General features: G+C 41.3%; 1 protein-coding gene across 1 annotated transcript; it reads right to left on the bottom strand.

Moving 5' to 3' along the window:
• Window positions 1-2712: 2712 nt before the first annotated feature.
• LOC120741465 (neurexophilin-1) lies at window positions 2713-20437 on the bottom strand. Its single transcript, XM_040044401.1, has 2 exons — window positions 19773-20437; window positions 2713-7158 (listed from the first exon to the last, which is right to left on the bottom strand). The coding sequence occupies exons 1-2, from the start codon at window positions 19827-19829 to the stop codon at window positions 6385-6387; spliced, it is 831 nt and encodes a 276-aa protein (XP_039900335.1). The 5' UTR covers window positions 19830-20437; the 3' UTR covers window positions 2713-6384.
• Between the last annotated feature and the right edge of the window lie 407 nt (window positions 20438-20844).

The following is a 20844-nucleotide window of genomic DNA, read 5'->3' on the forward strand; positions in this document are numbered from 1 at the left end:
TTTAAAGCATTGTCATTGAATTTAAATCATCCCTCCTCTCTAACGCTTCCTTCAGTTAAGTGGAAGTGTCCTCTTCTCAGGCTAATACAGAGATCATGGCCCTAATGTCTTCCTCGTGGCCTTCAGCTAATACCGCCACATTGCATGACACAGATGCACAGCTTGCATTTCCGTGTTGACATCGACGTGTGAAGCTATCTGCTGTCGCCCACCGCAACCCAAACTTCTGTGTTATTGTGTTACACAATGCAATCAAGTGTAAAAACCTGAGCTTTGATTATTGCATTTCCAGCTTAAAGCCTTATTTTCTTTGCATAATAATGATTTATAGATAAAACATATTTTTCAAGGGAAAATAAGGAGTGCTGACTCGATGGAGGTGTGTGTGAAATTTCGCCCTTCTAATTAGTTTATTCAGTTATTCTTTCCTCCTCCCACCATGTTGTAGCCTTAGGCCATCTGTGCTTTTTTCGCAACAAGCTTTCACATTCTCAACTACCCCCCCGCTGTTTCTTCAACCCCTTCACTACACTATAATTTTCCAGCCTCTTCTCTGGCCTCTGTTGAGCGTGTTTGCCCTGTATTGTATGTCCAGTCCTGTGTAGATTTACACTGAATTGCAGATGGGGAGCTGTAGTTCTCCCTCATGAAAGGAGCTTGGGGTGTTGAGTGGCTGATCTTGTATTTGTCCTTGTCTGATGTACCCTGTCTCCCATGATGCTCAGACTTGGTCTACCTGCTTGTCCACTCTACCTGGGGTTACATGATTGGCATAGCAGTGCACAGAGACTATTAGGATGCTGGGGCATGAAACTGCTTTATGTGAATGCGTGTGTGTGTGTGTTCCTTAGCATAAAAGGAGTGCGTGTGTACATTTGCATTTTACATTTCTGCCCATAGTAAAAGCATGACCATGACCACCCCAGCATGCAGTCCAGAATATCAAAGAACATCAAGTGCATTTAAATTCAGCAAGTGCAGCGAGGTAATACATGATGATAAATTGCATCTGGATGGAGTTGGTATCCAGGTAACAAAAGCTCTAATCAGTTTCTATAAGATCTGCAGTTGTGGTCTCCAACATGATGTAAGACAAGATTACAGGCACTCACATGGTGGGCGAGGGTGTTGTGTTTTTTTTCATCAGATTAGTTTTTTCTTAGGGTGAAAAAACCATCAAGTCCATTTGATATTAAAAGAGATCCTGGGGGAAATAAAGACATTAAAATTATTTAAAAAAATATTAAAAAACAACCAATGCGATATTCTGAGAAAATTAGTCTCATTCTACTATTTACAGACTGATGTGAGTGTTGCCAAGGAGAAACCAGGAACACATTAGTAACAGACGACTGATAAAATCAGAACCATCAGTAGTACTCTGGTTTTGTGTATCAGCATGCGTGTATACTAATCTAATCCCTGTTGATAATTTCAAAGTGTGAAGAAATGAGCGTGTCCTGCCTGAGCTTCGGCTCTGTCAACACTGTTAGTAAGGGATGATGTCGTAAGGTGCAATATCCACTAGCAGAGTGGATATTACTACACTTATACTACACTTTGTGATGTAACCGGTCATGAAGTAAAATGACTCATAATTGTTACTCCACAGGATAAAATTGCAGACCTGATAGTCTTGTTATTCAAAACAAAGTGTGCCGTTCCCCGTTGTCTTCATTCCTGGTCTCTTGTTTCATATTTTGTCTGGGTTTTTTCTTTCCCCCCAGACACACGTTTTCATAACTCAAGGTTATTTTCTGGTTGTCTATTTATCATTTTAAGCTTTGCACGCCTTCTCCCACCTCCCTGTGCCGCGACTAGTTATTTTCTCAATTGACTATCGTCCAGTTTCTCATTACTCATGCTCAAATGCCCTTTCCTCTTTGAGAAGCAATACTCTTGATGTTTTTTTCTCTTTAGACAACTAAAATATCTGTACTTGTTCTAAAATTTTGATATGTATTATCAGTGACTGTTGCCTGAATTTTCCATCCCGTATATGTCCGTGCACATCCTGCCGCATATGTGTCCATGTGCTTGTTTGGCCCGGTATTCTGCTCAAAGTTTTAAAATTAACCTCAATTGCTGCTTTCTTCTCAAATAAGGTTGCTATTCTTTTCTATCCACATTGACTTATTTGCTTCCCTTTCATTCTTTCTGGCAAGGTTATCCTGAGGCACACAGCTCTTTTATGGGAACATAGAGGTGAGGAGGGAATGGGGTGGAGGGCCTGGCTTTGCCGCTAGCCATGCCTTAATCGATTGTGTTTAAAGGGATGTTGTGAGCCGAATATTTGAACCTGTCTCCTCATTAACAGTTCTCTGGGATTTAATTAAGAAGTAGAATGAATGTAACGTCAGTTGTATTTTAAAATGAAAGAGGAGTGCGAAGACGCACAACAAAGAAATTGAGAGCGAAAGAGACGAGAGGGGGGAAAACGAAAGAGGAGGCTAATTAGGGGATGAAGTTATGTTCATGCATCACTCCAGTTGAAATATTTCCTTGGTCTCTCTCAACCCCATTTTCCTCCTTACTCTCTTTTCCTCTTCCTCTTTCTCTCTCTCTGCATATAAATCTGCAAGAGCCCTTGGCAAAATTCTTTGTCACATCTTTTCTTTGCCTTTGGCACACAGTATGGGTATGCAAATACAAGAAAATAGAGACTTCAGCATTGTTGACACACTCTTCCTACACACAGAGTACAACCAGATATTAATGCCGGAGCCTGTTTCTCTACAACTGAAGTGGCTCAAGTACTTCTGTGTACTTTATTGATTTTTAAAATGTTGAAAACCACATTAAATTCCATCATTTCATCCATACAGTATATCATCCACATGACAAAACCATGAGCAACAAAAAGGTAAAACAGACAACCTTCACTTCATGACCCACATTTAAATACAACTTTATTCAGATCTGAGGACTCTTATTCTTTATATATATATATGTATATATATATATATATATATATATTTATTTAGTTATTTATCCATTTATTTATATGTATATTTATTTTTTTGACAGTCTGAATTTGTTACTAATGTTTGTCGTGTGGATCAGTGTTGTCTTGCAGTCTCTAAGGCCAAAAAATCCACATCTGTTGGCACCAGGTGGGTCAACAATAAGGCTGCTGCCACCAACAACACCGTCCCATAGCGACATGACTTTCTCTTCAGCTTTGCCAAGCAGCCTTTCTTTATCTCGCCCCGGAGAGGCGGAGAGGGTGGAGTCTCTGTGAGAGTATTGCTGTAGATGTCAGAGGATCGGTAAGGAGCAGAGTGAGGAGCTTCTTCTCAGTGGGTAGCCCAACATGTGTCCTTGATATTTTCTATAATGGTACAGTGTTGAGGGCTCATGTTGACCAGTTTGATTCCTTCATATATGAGTATCCAACTTCTCTCCAGATGCCCTGCGGGACACGAGGAGAGGAATATCAAGGTTACTGGGCCGTATCTGTGATGGGCACTACAATGGCGTGCTCTCGAAGAGATTTCACGTCCTCACATTCCAGGGGTTTATGTAAGAACTCTGCTTTGAACAGCAGAGAAGAAAATACTTAAACCAGCACATCTTAAGACTGTGTGTGCGCACGCATTTGTTTGATGGGATATAACTATAGAGAGAAACAGATAGAGGGGAGACAGGAGTTCTCGCTGCCGATGTTCACTTGGCTCGACACTAAGCTCGCAGAGATTAGCCAGCTCAGCTCAGCACAGTGTGCTGGAGGGCAGGCAGGGCAGTAGTGAGGAACTACCCGCAGCAGGGTTCAACTTCAGGATAAGGGAGGGTACAGAGGCTGAAGCCAGTCAGCCAGGTCACACGTGGGGAGTAGACAACAGCATGAAGACGGCGGGGCACATGGCTGAGTAACATGCGGGTGTCTGGAGAGGAGAGGGGCAGAGAGAGCTGGTGGGTGAGGAAATGGATGAACAGAGCAGAAGGCAGTGGTTCTTTCATGCTGCTGGATGTACTTTAAACTGGTGAAACTTCCTCCAGTCAAGGAAAAGGACTTTAAGACAACAAGTATACTTTCAGACAAGTATCAGGTCTATAGTTTGAGTTGTTGTCAAACCTGTTTTGAATGTTCCACTGGGATTCTGTGAATGCTTTCCAAAAAAAAGAAGAAGAAGAAGAAGCTCAGACTGTAACTGTGATGTGGCTGAATCAAAATCTGCCTCTGCTTGCTTTCACATAGTTGGAACTCTGATTGATTGAGCCTCTTTAGGGAAATCCCTTCAGTGATTGTTGATTGTGAAACATATGGAATAAGAGGCACAGCAGACAGATAAGTGTGCTGTCAACAAGCAGGGCATCCAAGCATTTATGAAATATGTGCTTAGATAAAACAATAACATGCAGAAGGAGACAGAGGTTTGACTCAGACAGATGAACACCATTTATAATGGCTGCGGGTGGTGTAGCTATCTGTCACCTGCAGACATGCTTGTGCACAGCTGACATTTGCTCCGGGCCACAGGTTGTGTGTTGCATATAGAGAAGAATCACCCCACTCTAAACTAAAAATCCAGCTCTGACGTGCAGATGTACAGCTCGTTGTTACTATCGTTAGCTGACGAATTTTTTTTTAACCTCCTACTCTTGCTCTCCAAGCTCATAAAGCGCAGCCAGAGCGATGCATTTATGTCTGGCCTTATGCTACCCCCCACAGGAGGACGGCTTCATGGTGACTTTACTGCTGCTTGGGTCCACTTGCGAGATTGCTGTGCAGTTGCAGTCACACGTGTGTGTGCACAGATCTGGCTACATCACTGATGTCACAGTACATTAGCATCAAACTGGTTATCTTATATCACTGTTTAATGACTCTTCACACCTGTCTTGTGACTGTTCATCGTTAATGAACCAAGAAGGCATTGTGTCCTCATAAACAGGACAGTGGTAACCTCTCAGCACACAACATGTCACCCTATTTAATTCATAGCTCCATTGTGGCTGCTCTCCACTGATATTGTTTGTGAGAGTAACATGAGATGGGCCAGCCAGTGGCCATTTATCTTAATGAGAGCAGTTAATTCTGGGCTGAGCTTTGGCTGCTGCCGCCATACAAAAACACAGCAATCCCTTTGAACGTCCTCTTATCCTCCTACCCGCTGACTTGATTTTCAGGAATACATTTTGCCCTCTCATTGAAACCATAATTAGTTCTAAAGGAGATTAAATTACATGTAATTATTATGATAATATTTTCATTTATTCATGATAACGGGCTGACTTTAGTGAACACAGTATTTGTCGTGAGAGAGCAATCTCCCTCACACAGTCAAAGTTATCAAGGCGTGAAATCAGGAATCCTGACGGCAACAAAATGTAATCTTTTTCATACAGAGGGGACAATAGAAGGCGCTGCATACTCTACGTCTCCTTCTCCACTTTAATTAAAAGAGCACACCGAATCTCCCCGTCTTTCACTCCCCTACCTTCTCTCTTAAGAGTGAAGGGCCAATTTTATCACTATGCAGAATCTAGTTATTTTCCTCACACTGAACTTGTCTTAAGCCCCAGTCCTGAATCTTTAATGAGCAATTTCTTTTCTTTTTTTTTTCTTTTTTTTTGGTAAATTTTATTATTTTTCCTCTCTCCACCTCCTATTTCTCTTTTATTGAACTGGGGTAATGTAACTGAAGGATATATTATGATTAGATTTTGCAGGTAAAGACTACACATCAGTGATACGGTAGGGTGGCTGCATCAGAGAATGCAGATGGGACTTTAAACATTGTTCTGGGGGTGGACGTTCCCTCACATTAAATATATGCCCTTTAAAAAGACTGAGAGTGTAACCTGAATGGTCCTATGGTTGGTTACACTTTACATTCATCTTCTCTTTATGAGAAAAAAATGATTTATGTTCCCTGTGGTATGTTTCAGTCAGTGCGGAACTTAACCATATTTATAAAGTTGGATTTTGCTTCAGCTCTCCAGTGGATCATATCAAAGATACAATACTGCGTTGTGACTTTGAAAAAGAAGAATTTTGTAAAGGGTGTTTAAAAGGACGTTAAGACAACATTAACAGATGACTTAATGGAAGAGAGAAATAGCTGGCGAGAAGTTGGCATATAGAAACTGGTCTGAGGTAAGAATGTGCAAGTTGGCGGTATTTGATTTTTCCCTACCAGTCCAGTTAATGAATACTGCAGTTAAGCATTCCGAATGCCTCATTATCTGCATACTGTACTTTATGTTTTGCATATATGTTTATACATCTTACAACAGTCAGGCTACAGAGAGGTTTTTTTAAAGTGTCTCGCTGCCGCTATGACATTCACAGCCTTGGTTTCCTCCTCACGAGTTGCAGTCACTCCCACTCATCCCCCTTTTCCTCTCTCCTCCTGCCTCTCCTCCCCGCCTACAGGTCCTCTAGCCCGAAGGCAGGTAGGGCATCTCGTTATGGTAGTTGTAGTCCGGGCAGACCTTCTGCACCAGGCGGTAGTCCGTACTGTAGAAGGAAATATAGATACAGATGACCTTGAAAGGCTTGGAGCAAATCCAGGACACGTGGCTCTGGATCTGCTCCTGGAAACAGGTCTTGGATGGGTCATAGTTGCACAACGAGGTGCGTTTTTGGCGATCCACCTTCTCATAGTCTACGCGGCAGTTGAAGATCTTGGAGTCCTTGGGGTAGACCACACTCTGGCGCTCCAGGTCAAACTCTACTGCCTTGACAGGTGGTACCAGGCTGACTGAGATGTTGCCCTGGCCTGTGGAGTTGTGTCGAAAGTAGACGCTGAATGTGCCGTTACCGTGATCCACAATCTTGCCGGTGATTAGCAGGTTAAGCCTTACTGTCTTGATATTGGAATAGAAGTCTCCCCAGCCAAACATCTTCTTGAACTTGCCGGTTTTAACAATTGGTCGGCGTTTGACCCTGGGGTTCGAGGCGTCGGGTTTGAGCAGATCACTGCCCAACATCTCCCAGAACTCCTGTTTTGAAAACTCCTGCTTTGAGAAAGGGACTGGAGAGTGGTAGGGCAGCTCCAGAGAGGTGGCGTTAGCAGCTCTGCTTTTACTGTGTAGCATCCAGCGGCTCAGGGGTGAGAGCGAAGCCTGCCCGCCCAGGAGGCCCACTGTCTGGGAGGAGTCATCTGAGGAGCTCTTGGAGTTTGAGGAGTCATCTTCTTGACTCAGTGCCACCTGGAGAGTATTGTGGAGGAGGGGATCAGAGAAGGTAAACGGAGAAAAAAAAAAGGTAGAAGCAATTATTAGCAAGGTAGAAAAAAATGTAGACAGAAACCAAATTAACAGTTTGATCAATACTTAATTTACTGTTCATACCTCGAGAGATTTTAACTGACATTCTATCAATGTTTTATTTATATATATTTATATAACTTTACACGTAGTGCTATTATTAAAATCTTTTGTTTACCTTGGCTGAGAAAGAAATACTCCCTTATGTCACCTTCTCACAGAGGCAGTGTAATTCCCTAAGCTCACTAGGCTCCATCAGCTACTTGGGAGGCCAGAGGGATCAAAGAACAGCTTCAAACACAAAATCCACGTCATAAATGAATTCACGTGGCATGTGCGACTCCTGTGTTCTTGTACAGTTTAATCAATATTTGTGAAAGTGGATATTTTTCTGCAAAGGATTTGAAGAGCTGCAATCAGGAAATGTGTCCTGAAGTTGTTTCTTACAACAATCAGTGGAGTTTTTGCACAAGTATTTGCCTTCATACTAACTGCTATAAAGTATTTTTTCCAAGTTGAGAATTAATTAATTAATTTTCGCCAGAACTAAATTGCAAGATAATCCACCTGGAAAGATTTTTTTCTGCCTTGTATTAAAATCCTAAAGGAAAAATGTCAGTGGAAAGTAGAGACAAAGCTATGTTTCTTTTTTTAAAGTGAGCTTTTTGCTTTTTAAGCACTCTGGTATGAGTGCATGGGGAAGCTGTTATGGCCTCAAAACATTTGGTTGGAGGATCAAAGTGTTTGAGGGTGGGGAGGTGGGCAAACGGGAGGGCCTGAGAATAAAGTGTAATGTCCAATTAAGACTGCCAGTGTTTTAATTAAAGAAAAAATCTGTATCGGCAGACACACAAAGCTGTCAGATGTTAACATCAACTGAAGGGAGGGGAAGAGGAAGGAGGGAGATAACATAGTGCTGCTGTGCTCAGCAGTAGCTTTGTGATGAGTGTGTGAATGTGCTTGCAAAGTAATGGGTAATTATTCAATGGTAATGATCTATTAACAGGTAGCTTCTGTCTAATGTGCCATGGAGGTATCCAGAATTGTTGTGTCCTTTGGATCTGACAGTAAGGAACACACACTCACATCGTCTGTGAATTTTGAGTTGTGGTAAATGCAAACAATAAGTGATGCAAATGCGAGCGCTGGGGTAAGTTTGTGTATGTGTGTGCGTGCGTGTGTGTGAGTGCGTTCTACCCAGAGAGATTTTACAATGATGCATAATGCATGGATCTCTGTCTGTGCTCTGATCCATCTACTGTCTTGACTGCCAGGGCTTCCTTATACAGGCTTAGTCAGGATTATTAAGTCTGACTCATTTTTATTCCATTTTATGCAGGTTTTTCAAGCTCACTCAGATTTGTTCACTTGCTCTGCAGTTAGTCAGTGATATTGATTCTTCTGTCTCTCTAAAAACATGTATTTCCTTTCATAACAACGTGTATCGCATTTCAACTGTCTTGAAAGGATTCCCACTGATGTGGTTGTGGTCTGGTGTGTGGACTCAGATGAGAGGACACCATTTTTCCCTTAATCTGGCTTTATTCCCATGGGGCTGTTACAGGCCAGATGCCCTCTGCTCTAGTTACCTGTCTGCTGCTACGCTACACTGCCGCTTAGATCCTTCAGTCTCCCCACGGGGGCCGATAACAGTCCTGACAAAGACTCCTTCCTCTTGAAACAGATAGCTTCTTTGAGAATCCCAAACTCATTAATAATGAACCAAAATTCAAAAGCGCTTAGACTTATTGATTTTAATCTTTTCAAACATATCTTTGTTTTTTTTTTTTTCTTTTTCTCTCATTTTTTCTTTTTAGACCAGAAAGTTGAGGCTGGACAGGATGACTTTGATGACATACCATTACCCATGGCTCCTATTGAAGGACTAGTTTGTGTTTGATTTCTCTTCTTCAGTGAGCCCATGGCTGCTGGGCACAGAGGGTAGCAATCTGCCTGCCTCCCCAGATAGCACTCAAGAGCCCCTGCGGTGTCCTACAGTTTCTATGAAACTGCCCATTTGTTTTAAGATCCTCATCACTTTGCCAGCAATTCTCAGATGGTGCCAGTGCTCGTATCTGAGCAGAAACATATTGCAACATGCTTTGTTGTAGCTTACACATTAAGCAAAGTATCCCTCCTCCTTCCCTCTTTTGCACAGTCTTCATTAGGGAGTCAGAGAGGCTGGGCTGCAGGAGTAGAGATGAAGTAAACGCTGTGCTATTGTTAAACAGAAGATTTAAATGTCTGGCACTGCTGGAAGTGTCAGATCCAGTGTACAGCATCATTGTCAAAGGCAAATGGAAGAATAAGCTTAATTTGGCTCTGAAGAAAACCTGAGTTAGAGCGACAATGATTACTAGAGTAACAGAACACACTCTGAGCACCAGTCCAAACACAATGCCTTTAACTGGAGTTGTGTTTTTGGCGGTAAATGGATACTACTGTTTGTGGTTTCACTGTTGAATGATGTATCTTAAAGGTAAATGAAGTCACACATTATATGGTAGCACATGACATTGCAGTGCTACAATTCTTATCCCCTTTGCATTCAACTATGAAAGTACAGGAAGCTTGTGATTTAAGATATTGTAGAATAACTGAAATTAGTTTCGTTTTCCTTCAATTTAGGGGAATGTTTTTATATTTGGGAAACAAAAACATTGTTTTGTTAACAATCCAGCACTAAATGCCATCTGCTTTGGGTATTTAAATAAGCCACTTGCTTTCAGATTTATAATCTAATCTAACAGATGATGATGTACTGTGAGTACCTTGCCTTTTTTAATGATCAGTTTCATAAAATTTTAAGAAGTGTTTTAAAGAGTTAGAAAATGTGCACTTGTTGCAGGGCTGTAGCCACTATACCAAAGTCTTATTGTTCACTAGGTCATCCTAAAATATACAACATAAACCAGCCATATATTGTAACATAGTGTAATGTTGCTTTGAAAAACCAGAAGAAGTTTCTCTCAGAGTAAGTTTGTTTTGTTTCATGAAGCTTGGCAAGATGTATCCCAGCTTTAATACTGTATGCAAAGTGTGGGCGATGGGCAGTCGGGTCTTAGTGAGGGGGTGGAGGTTCGGGGTGATTTTGTCATTTGTCATGTGCACTAAGTGAGTCAGTGAAACGGCTGGAGAGGATGGGAGGTGGCTGCGGGCTCTGTCGCTGTGGTAATTGTGAGTCATTCAGCCTCAGTGAGCACAGGCCCCAAGCCTCTCTAGCAGCAGGACGTATGGTAGGGGAGCGATCCTCAGAAGCCTGGCTGCTCCACAGGCAATAATCAGCCTGTTACTGTGACAGGTACACCATTTTAACCCCTTTCCCCTGGTGACAGAAACACTCTGTTGCCATAATATAGCGCAGAGATCATAGGGTGACTTAAGTAAAATCTCCACCATAACTCACAGAAGTAAGGGACTGGTGATAGACCACTGTTTCTAAGAAGTAGTCTACACATTCTGACGTAACTTGTGACTGTTGGAGATATCCTGCAAAATATACTTCACAGATGAAGAGATACGTGGATTTCACATCTCTATTGTGAACAGATTAGGTAATCAACTTCAGATTTTTTTTCCTTCTCAATGAGGATTTGGCATTTTCTTCTGTTTTGTAGCTTTGCTGATATTTTTTTCAAAACAAAAAATCAAATAATTAAATCAACTACTGTTGTAAAAAGGAGTTGTAGCAACAAAACTACATTAACTACGCCCGTCTTATTGTCTTTCAGCAGACTGTCTTGGTTTTCGAGACCGTTCTCATTCCCAGCGTGTAACATACCGACGATTTGTCACGTCCCGAGACATCCCATAGGAACGCGAAAGGTAATCTTCCATGTCGACATGATACGCGCCGTATTGCGAATGGAATCCAATAGAATGACACTCCCGGCGGTAACACAAGTTCCAGCCGTGTATTCCAGGCCTAACCTTAATCCTAATCATAATCTTATCCCTAATCATATTAGATAGTGTTTTCCAAAGCGATTAATGATGAGAAACTAAAATGAATGTACATGTGTAGCTTCATTCCTCATGCTTCCGACTGCGTAACATACCAACAATTTGTCATATGCCGTCGTATGTTACGTTTTGAGATGAGAATTTGTTGCGTTTTCAGTGCGTTTTTCTCTCACTGATCTTCAGGCTTTGTTTTCGGTCACAGCATGTACTTGTTCCCATTAAAACCACTTCAAATCCCATTGACTGTACACTTGCTGCTGAGCATCAGATCTCATGAACACAGTGGCACATTCTGCAGCTCAAGAATTAGATGTTTTATAATGGAGGGACCAAAATGTAATAAAAATGCAATCAGTGGGAAACAAACAGTCAAAATGAATGATAATATTGCAATGGATTGCCTTATTAGCTAAAATGGCATTGCCATGGTAGTGTTCATCATAGGGTTTATGTGAAGCTTTTGTTGGGACACCTGAGCTGAATGTAGTGTGTCAGTTTTTTGACATACAGCTTACATATGTATCTTTGCGTGTTATATGAATGCATGAGCTGGAAAAGAGTAAACTTATTGATTGAATCCTTCAGTGGGGGCCACCCGATGGGGCTTAAGCATGTGCTTGTCCTGCAGAGCTGACAAGTTCAATAAGCACTCCACTTTCCTCTGGCTGTTGAGTTGAAATATTCATCTCTAATATGACATCAATTTTTAATTAAAGACCGAGGCAGCTCAGATTTCTTAAGTGTTAGTCAATGCTTCATCCACACTACCACCTTACCCACGCCCCACCCGCGCCTCCTTTCCCCATCTCCAGATGTAATATGCTCACTGCAGGAGATTTCTCTGTTACATGATTAAAGTCTGAAAATGGCTGTGCCCTTATAACTAATTATTCTTCTAGCTAGTGTAGATCCAAGAAGAGGTGAGCGAGAGAAAGGTAATTTCACAAGAAACAAGCCATTTGACTCTTAATGAATAATTTACTCCAGCTTCTCTGGGGTCACTGGAACTAAGATCTGAGGTACGTGAACAAACTCAACACACTGAATAGTTTTTTATTCGAAACTATTTTTTCTAACATACTCTGTCTTTCTGCATCCTCCACCCTTCTTTTTTCCAGCCCATTTTGGACACGTTCACTTGTGTGGTCCCAGAGGACTTGGGCTCATTTTGTATGCTCAGACTGAAGCTAGACTCTGAATTGGCTATCAAATTTTTACATTATAAGATATCGACAAGTTGGCAGTGCGAGGGAGGATGGAAAGTGGCAGCAGGGGATGGTTTCTCCCCAGTTATTCCCCACAGAGTGGGGACCAAAGCAAGGGCTGGGAGACTCAGCTGATTAAAGCCACTGCTACAGTAGTCATACCTGTCTGGTAAAGGCTGGGAGGACTGCAGGATTGTCTCATGGAGGCATAAAACCCTCAGTTAAATGCCCTTTTTTATTAAGGGCTGTTGTCTGATACAGTGTGACAGAGTTTCTGTTAATTTTTGAAACCATATAAATGAAAATAATTTTGTCATTCCTGCACAACCACCATTAATATGCTCCCGAGGGAGGCTGTTAAATTGCTTCAGTGGAGAGGTGCTGAGTGGCCAAATCAGACAATGGTTTAGTTGTGCAACTCCCAGCTGAGAAAGTGTGTAACTGTGTGAATGGGCTCCTTTTACACTTATAGTAGCTCTAAAAAGGTACTGAATCTTGGGATTCTCTCATTAGCGGACAGCTGTGGTTGAACTGAGAATATGTTGGGTCACTGTCATTTAATTTATACGTGGGCTAGATGTGTTCACATTAGCATGGTAAATGCGCATGCCTAGCCGACTGCTTTGAGGTTCTGTCTGGCATTACGAGTGGCATACACATAAAGCTGCTAAAGTGAGTATGTAAACCTCATTTACATATGACAAACAGGTCAGACACTTGGATGTCTGAAGTTCCAGCCGTCTCAGCAGTCTTCTAGCTGAATTTAGACTTTTCAGTGTTTTAACTGATTAAACCAAATGTAAGCAGGAAGGGGAAACGTGATCACAAGTGCTTGCTTGTAAGACATTTGACACTCTGCAGTCCATCTCAGCTGGACTGGACACAATCTGGAAATGTCACCAGAGGAACAGAAACACGATTCAGTTTCTAAAGGAGAGATGCTATAGGTAAAGTAGCCCTGTAGATAGAGCTTTATTCTATCTATCTATGAAGATAATTTTCTTGTTTTGTTCATTTTTTTTTATCATTAAGAGCCTGCTTCATGGTACATTTTATTCCTACAACCATAGTGATAACTGAGAGCATTTTTAGATTTATGAAGTGATGAAAGGAAATTGCCAAAGGCACCTCTATGAAACCCTTTGACTCTAATGTGCCAAGAAGAATTGGGAACCTGGCTTTGTTCAATGTTTAAATGTCTGTTTTGGAAAAGTATGTGCATTACTTCAATATGATTTGCATATTTGAACATTTAACCATCATTTTTTATCATTTTTTTAAACCATTCTTACATAATATCTTGCTCAAATGACAGTTGTTAACATTAATGTAGTGTCCTGCAACTACAAAATGGTAAATATAAAATATAAATAATTTGACCATGATAACGCTCTCTAAAAATCAATTTTGGTTTCTTTTATTGAAAAAATGGATAGATTAATTAAGCTACCTTAGCTTAAGCAGTTAATAGACATTTAGGTGTCACTTTTGAGATGGCTTGTGTGATCTGTGTAACTCCTCAAATTGATGTTTCATGTAGCAATGTAATAAAAAATCAGAAATCAATGTGCTTTGCATAAACATTCCCATTATCCATTTATTCCTGCATTCCCGTGGCTGTGCATTTCCTATAATTGGAAACCCCATGTATAGACTCTCAGCAGGCCTTGTCTGGAGATGTGCACCACTCTGACCCCGAAAATCACTGTACCGTCACTGGTCGGCACGCTGGTAAACTGCATACTAGATGGTCAGTCATGCAGAACAGACTGTTTACAGATTTTGAGAGAAATGAGAATATTAATGGGCTTCTGCACACTGGTTTCAGTCTGGTCTGGCAGCTCAAGCAACACCATGATGAGGTCAGCATGAAAGCTTTGGTTTTCTTCAGTGTTAAACTACACTGACAGCCTAGTGTTCCCCTTTCAAATAAACCCAAATCCCCTGGTCCCATATTGCCTTTTCCACTATTGCTGAGATGCCTACAGATTTTAAAACAATGAAAGCTTCACTTTATATTGATACTTCCTATAACAGTTTGTATTTTCAGAAAACATTCAAACAACTTTGACTATTGTTAGCTCAGGCAGAAGCTCTGTGAAATTAAAATGTCGGTTATGGATTTTCCCATCCTTAGTTATTCCTTTGTGCTAAAGTCATGCGCATCTTTATCTGGCTCCCCAGGGGAGTTACACCCACTCATTATACCCGAGGCAACGAGTCATTTTTCTTTAAGCTGTGCACTGTAATCCACACTTCACTATCTGAACCAGTAGACAAACCTACAGATATTCTTTCAGGGTCTGCTCTGTCTTCCCTGCAGTCTCCTAGAAAGCAATGCCACAGTAAATTGTGCTGGTTTTGAGGAGACAACGTATTCTGTCTGAGGACAGCTTGGCGCTTCAATATGAAGGGCTGTCAGTGTGTCAGGGTGTGTGCTTTCTCTCTGTCTGTCTGGGTCTCTGCTATGGGGCTGCCTGGAGCCTGTGGGAGGGGCTCACTGGGTGGTTGGGGGTGGTGGAGGAGGTGCACCTCTGGGGTCCTACATGCTGTGCATGTTCATAACTCAAGCCGTTTTACCCTGCAGGCAATAGGCTACAAAGATTGTCCAGCACTGCTCATCCGCTGCTGCGTCATATGTTGTTTATATGTTCCGCGACTGCTCCTAGCTGTTTAATTTGTTCGAATGAAACAAAGAGGAAAATAGTGCCAGATCCACACAGGGTAAAGTGACGAGAAGAGAATAAGAATCAAAAAGCAAACACATCAAATTTAAGCCATATTCAAGGATGCCTAAATTATCTGAGAAAACCAATTACTTTTCTAAATGCATTATTAATAAAAAGACACTAATCTTAGCAAAGATAAAGTACTCTGCATATTTTTTACAAAATTATCTGGAAAAAATACAAATAGTGCTAGATCCAGAAGCTCATGTAAATAAACGCTGAAGCTGATTGATGCTGTAATAACAATAAACTCGAAATGTTGTTTTCATCAGTAACAAGGGGATATTGTTTAACTTATCTTCCTATCATTACCCCAGAATTAAGAATTATGTGGAAGTGGTTAAGCCTAAAAACACTATTATCTACAAGTCCATTAGATTTTTAGTTTCCTGAATAAAAAAGACTCCTATTGATACTGAAGTTTAGATATTTGAGTAAACTTTTCTGGTTATTTAATTACTGCTTGCTTGAAGGGTATGACCTGAATTGTCATTTTCCTCTACGTTGATGGATAAAACATGATGCGCATTTTCTCCTGCTGATGATAAAGATACAATGAGATGATCATTTTCCTCTTCACATCACCCAGTTATGACATTCATAACTATACGGCACATACCCTCAGCACAGTAGACTGCTCGGCTTGCATGGATACAGAGCCGACCTTCCCTTATGATAGAAATTTGACAATTATGAATGAGTTTTTGTGTTTCCAGCATCTGCGTGGGATGTGAGGCGCAGAGTGAAAGTTTATAAGCTCTGACGTGCCGATTGCAACACCGATGGCAAAGAGGACGAGAGCGGGAAGGCTGAAAAAAACTGTGCTCGGTCTGGTGCGGCTGTGCACGTTTGTGGCTACATGCAATGTGTGCAGCATCGGACTGAGTTTTCTTCTATTTGTTTCGCAAGATGAGGTGGTACGTATCTGGGTGGACAAGGTCAGTGACCCTGCTAGGAGGACAGGTATCTAAGAAACATGAATCTAAGAGTTTGTGACAGGCCAGAATGGAGAGAGGAGTCTGATGTGGTTAGAATTAGCGTCAGGCAGCCTCTGCTCTTTAACTACACGCACAAATCTTCAGGTTTGCACAGAGTGCGTTTGTCGCACCATGCTGTCTTCTGCTGTTTCAGACACAGCAAATGCTGCCTGGATTTAATGTCTTTTGTTGTCTCAGTTTTTGTGCTGTTATGCTTCTGTGATGTAAAATCTTGTCTTTGTCACAGAAGTGATTTTGGCTCTCCAGCTTTAAATGTAACAGCACAATTTGTTATTAATTGATGCGCCGTCTTGAGTGAGTGTTTCCTTGCTGATGGCAAAGTCAAATGGAGGGTGTGAGTAAAAGTTAAGAAAGAGAAAACAGAACAGCACTACTTCCCAATTTCCCAGTGTGAATTCTTCAAAGTGTCACATTTTCTTTTCTTTTCTTTTCTTTTTTTTTTTTAAATTACTTACACGCAGAGGGAACGGTGTGGCATGTAGACCTTGAAATATGTGTGAATGTCTCCACAGAAATTCAATTTGTAAAAAGTGACATTCGGTGCTCAGCTACAGAAGTGAAATTCAGTTATCAAGCATGATGGCCAGTGTCTTCATCTGTGCAGAAAGCAATCAGTGTGAGCATAAAGCGGTTCTGTCTCTCACGGCCACAGAAAGGCTACCTGGGGCTACCCTTTCCATAAAAATCTGGTGAGAAAGAGCATCTGTGATTCACAAATAGTCAAGCCTACGTTCCCCCAGAGATTTTTAATACATGAAGGTTACAGCACAAAATTACTTAACAAAAAGCTCATTTTGAATATCTCCATTTACTGAACTGTAGAGACGAAATTCTCCTTGTCAGTAAAATTATAGTTAGGTTTGCATTTTCAAGTCTAAAATAACACAAATGTGCCATGTTGAATACGAGTAATGCATTTAAAAGCACAAGGTTCTTCAAACAATTGCAGAGAAGAAATTCTGCAGCTCACCGGAGTATCAGAGTTCAATGCCCTTTTCGAGGACACTTCATTCCTTTATTGATAGTTCTTAAGATTGTTGAAAGAGAGAGCTGCACATCTCGTTGACCTCACTCCTCCCAGGTTTCACTGGCTGGTCTGAGATTTCATCCCATCAACCCTGGTTCATCCACACGGCTGCGTTTGTAATTACAAGTGGATTAACATGTGTAATTCTGTGAAAATCACACAGAATCTGTGATGACTGTCAATTAGGGGTATAAACCTCTGAGGCAGATGTTTAGCTGACTCCTTTTTTAGCACCAATATCTTGGTTCATTCCATCTCTTTTCTTTCATTCTTACATTCTTACCTGTCTATTTGCCCTTCCAAAACGAAACATTTTCACATTAGAGCTGACTCACTTTCATCCTAAGTATTCAATAGACTATCTTGAGAAAATTCACTCTAGCGATTTAGTTTAGTGAAACAAATGCAGTCAGATTGCTGAGCTTCACTGACGAAAAATAACTCCAACTGCTGCCAAAAATAAACATAATTTCTCAAGCAGTCAATTATACAACTGAGATGGCTTTTATTATTCATAACCCTTCATTCAAATTCAGGGAATAATTAACATTTGAAACACATCATTCATCACATAAACAACAACCAGAGTGGCACCTTGTGTTAATAGTCGTCTGTATTAGTAGCCATTTGCAAAAGATCCCTTGAGACTGAACCCTCTCTGAAAATTGCAGCGCTATTACAACAGAAATCATCCAAATCAAATTTTTAATGCATAGCAGGCTCATTTAATTATTAATCACTGCTCCATTACTTAATAAAAAGTTACTTAATTTATTAATTGCTCCATAATTTATCAATGTCACAGGGCTAATGAATTACCCATGATTCCCTGCTGAGGGATGCCGTGTACGTTTTTCATAGATACATGGTCTGGCGAGAGGGGGAAAAAAAGGCTCTAATTAATGTCATTATCATTTAGCCACAGATCTTCTGGGTTACAATAGGCTGCGGCCCTGCAGCTCACAAAACGCTTCCAGAACCAAAACAACAAGTGAGTGTTAAGCCTATTATCCCCACTCTTGTATCTAGTTATACAACAGCTGAAAAGGCACTCGTCCCCCATATTTTAAGACAGCGTGTGGTCTCATATTTCACAGAGAACAGAAGAATCCGTTGAAAGAGCTCCGTCTCAGCCAAGAATATCACTGAGTCTGTTAAGTCACTTAAAACCAATGTCTGTTAGACCTCAGATCCTCAAAAGAGCTATCACTTTATTCTGAGTATCTGAATAATACCTTAATATGAAAACCACAAGGTCATCCTTGAAGGAATGCCGTCACAGACGGGTTGAACAGCCACTCAACCTCACTTCAGTATTTCAGTCACTCATGTTTTTTTGTTTTTTTTTTTTGGATCTGGCTCATTCCCTGGGCCCTGAGATGACTGAGCTCCCCTTAGCCTAGGGGTTTCCAAACAGAAGGATGTTTTCAAGTTTTCTCATGCGATTTAAGAGCTGACTTCTCATTAAAGGCTGCTTTTTAATAAATCTAGAAGCGCACATGAAAGAGGAGTGGGTGATCCAAATTAAATTGTAAGGTTATGCAATGCTGGAAGTATTATTTAAGCTACAGAAACTTCAGTGTTTACATATCCATTGGCAGGAGTGTTGTGTATGAATCAATTTAGCATTAATTTGCTGAATTAGATCTCGTAAATTTCTCCTCACCTACTGTATAAATTCAGTCTTTAATCACATCGTTCAATAAGGTAAGAGCTCTCACAGCAAAGACTACAAAAACAAACCAGCGCTTTTATCTTTCTGTGGATCTTTCACATGAAAAAGTATTCAAGCTTTTGTCTTGCTGATTCTGCTGTACCGTTTCACACACAAGAACCTTGGGGCATGGCCCTGTAGTGTAAAGGTGCTACAGCTTATATCAAATCAAAGCCATAATTTAAAGAGTGCTGAAATGTGGCTTATATCTTGTGTATAATGCATTTTTATAACGCCTGGTTTTCACGGAAGGTTAAATAAACTTTTCCTCAGTTGATTCACAGTTTTGCGTTTGATATTTTGGAGTTCAATTGATAGAGTAAATCATAAATTTGTAACACTGTAACTTTTTAATGGCCATGTAGTGTTTGTTGACAGTGTTACAGAGCTGAGGACTGAAGCGGCTCCAAAGACGCACAGAGTAAAACAGATATGTGACAAACACCGATGGCACGGTGCGCTCCGCACGCTGCCAGCACGAGTGTCCCCCGAGAATAGTGACACTGCGCCCGGCGTACCCGAGACGAGCGGGGTCAGAGTGAATGTTATTGTCTTAACAATTACTAGTGATACAAAAAACAAAAACAAACCAGACATCAGCAGAATTTGGTTTGCGGTCAGCACAGTGCTGTCGTGCAGCAGTCGAGGATTATCTCTGCATCTTTGTAAGAAGCACAAATGACCTGCACGTCTCGTAATTTATCATTTCCATCAAATTAATCTAAGCTGTCAGTTGCTATCCACGCACGTCTGCGCAAACATTTCCCCTTTAATTAGCGTATATCACGGAGTTTGGAAGTTTGTACTCTACGGTATATTCTGACGCAGAAGGTATTTAGAGGTAATTCGGAGAAAGATGCATAAAGACCCCGGTGTGACTTTTTTCTTTTTTCTTTTTGCACACTCCCACTCTTTTCTTACCAAACAAGCGGTTCCGTTGAGGAGGAGCAGGATGAAGCCTCGGTTGGGACGCATCATTCCGGCGCGTAAAACCCACAGTCCCCTGCCCCGGCAGGAAAAAAAGAAAAAGAAAAAAAGAATATAAATTGTTAATGGTAAGAACAACAAACTCCCGAAGACGGGCTTTTCCTCCTTCAGGAAGATGCTCTTCCTACTGCACCCGGTCCCATTCGGCTGGCGCACGGTCCCATGCCCATGCCTGACTAAAGTGCTGTTTCCACAGACCTAAAAACCGTAGGAAACCACTTGGAGTGATACTCTACTGTCTTTTCTTTTTTTCTCACCAATCCCGTGTTTGAGTCAGATTACATATGGTGTGAGAAATCCATGAACATGCGGAAGGCTGTTATCATCCATGCAAAAATGAAGCGATTCCGGCTCAGAGTTAAACGGGTGCACAGGGTGGTGGGTAGATCATATCTGGTCACTGGTGCCAGTGGAGATCCTGGAGGGATGGAGCTGCAGCCTCCTGCAGAAACTGAGCGATGCTGAGACTGGCAAGAGCAAACAGACGTTTTAACAGTTCTCTCTCTCTCTCTCTCTCTCTCACTCTGCCTCTACCTCACTCCCTTCCCCTACCCATGTGTTTGTGCCTGTCCCCCTCTTTCTCCAGTCTCCAATCTCTGTTTCCCTCTCTTACCCCCTCCCTTATCTCACTTTCTTCCCACCTCTCTAGCATCTCCCTCTTTCAGTTACCTTCTCTTTACTCAGTTGATCCAACATATAATTAAATAAGTTACAATAAACCTAAATATCCAGTAGTTACACACCAATAAACATCTGTCCCACTTGTGTGAGGGCTTGAGTGTTTTCCATTCCCTTGTGAGTATTTCTGACATGAGTTTTTTAGCCTACAGCAGTCGGCATTACTAATTCACTGACAACTCTGTGGGTATTTCTCACCAGCAACCCTGTCATTAAATATAATCATCACTGTGGGTGGGTGAAAATCATTGATTGGGAAAGACTGGATCTTTTTTCACACTGCACTTGTCACAACAAAAACAACTCTTGTCATATGGTAACTGAGGAG

This window comes from Simochromis diagramma, unplaced genomic scaffold, assembly GCF_900408965.1.
Source record: "Simochromis diagramma unplaced genomic scaffold, fSimDia1.1 OVJJ01000321.1, whole genome shotgun sequence".
Classification (NCBI taxonomy): domain Eukaryota; kingdom Metazoa; phylum Chordata; class Actinopteri; order Cichliformes; family Cichlidae; genus Simochromis; species Simochromis diagramma.

Bases quoted from the DNA above. Each gene is read 5' to 3' on its own strand.
- LOC120741465 (XM_040044401.1), bottom strand. From the start codon at position 19,829: ATGATGCGTCCCAACCGAGGCTTCATCCTGCTCCTCCTCAACGGAACC. The intron at 7,159-19,772 runs GTAAGAAAAGAG...AATACTCTCCAG, and splicing joins TCAACGGAACCGCTTGTTTG to GTGGCACTGAGTCAAGAAGA.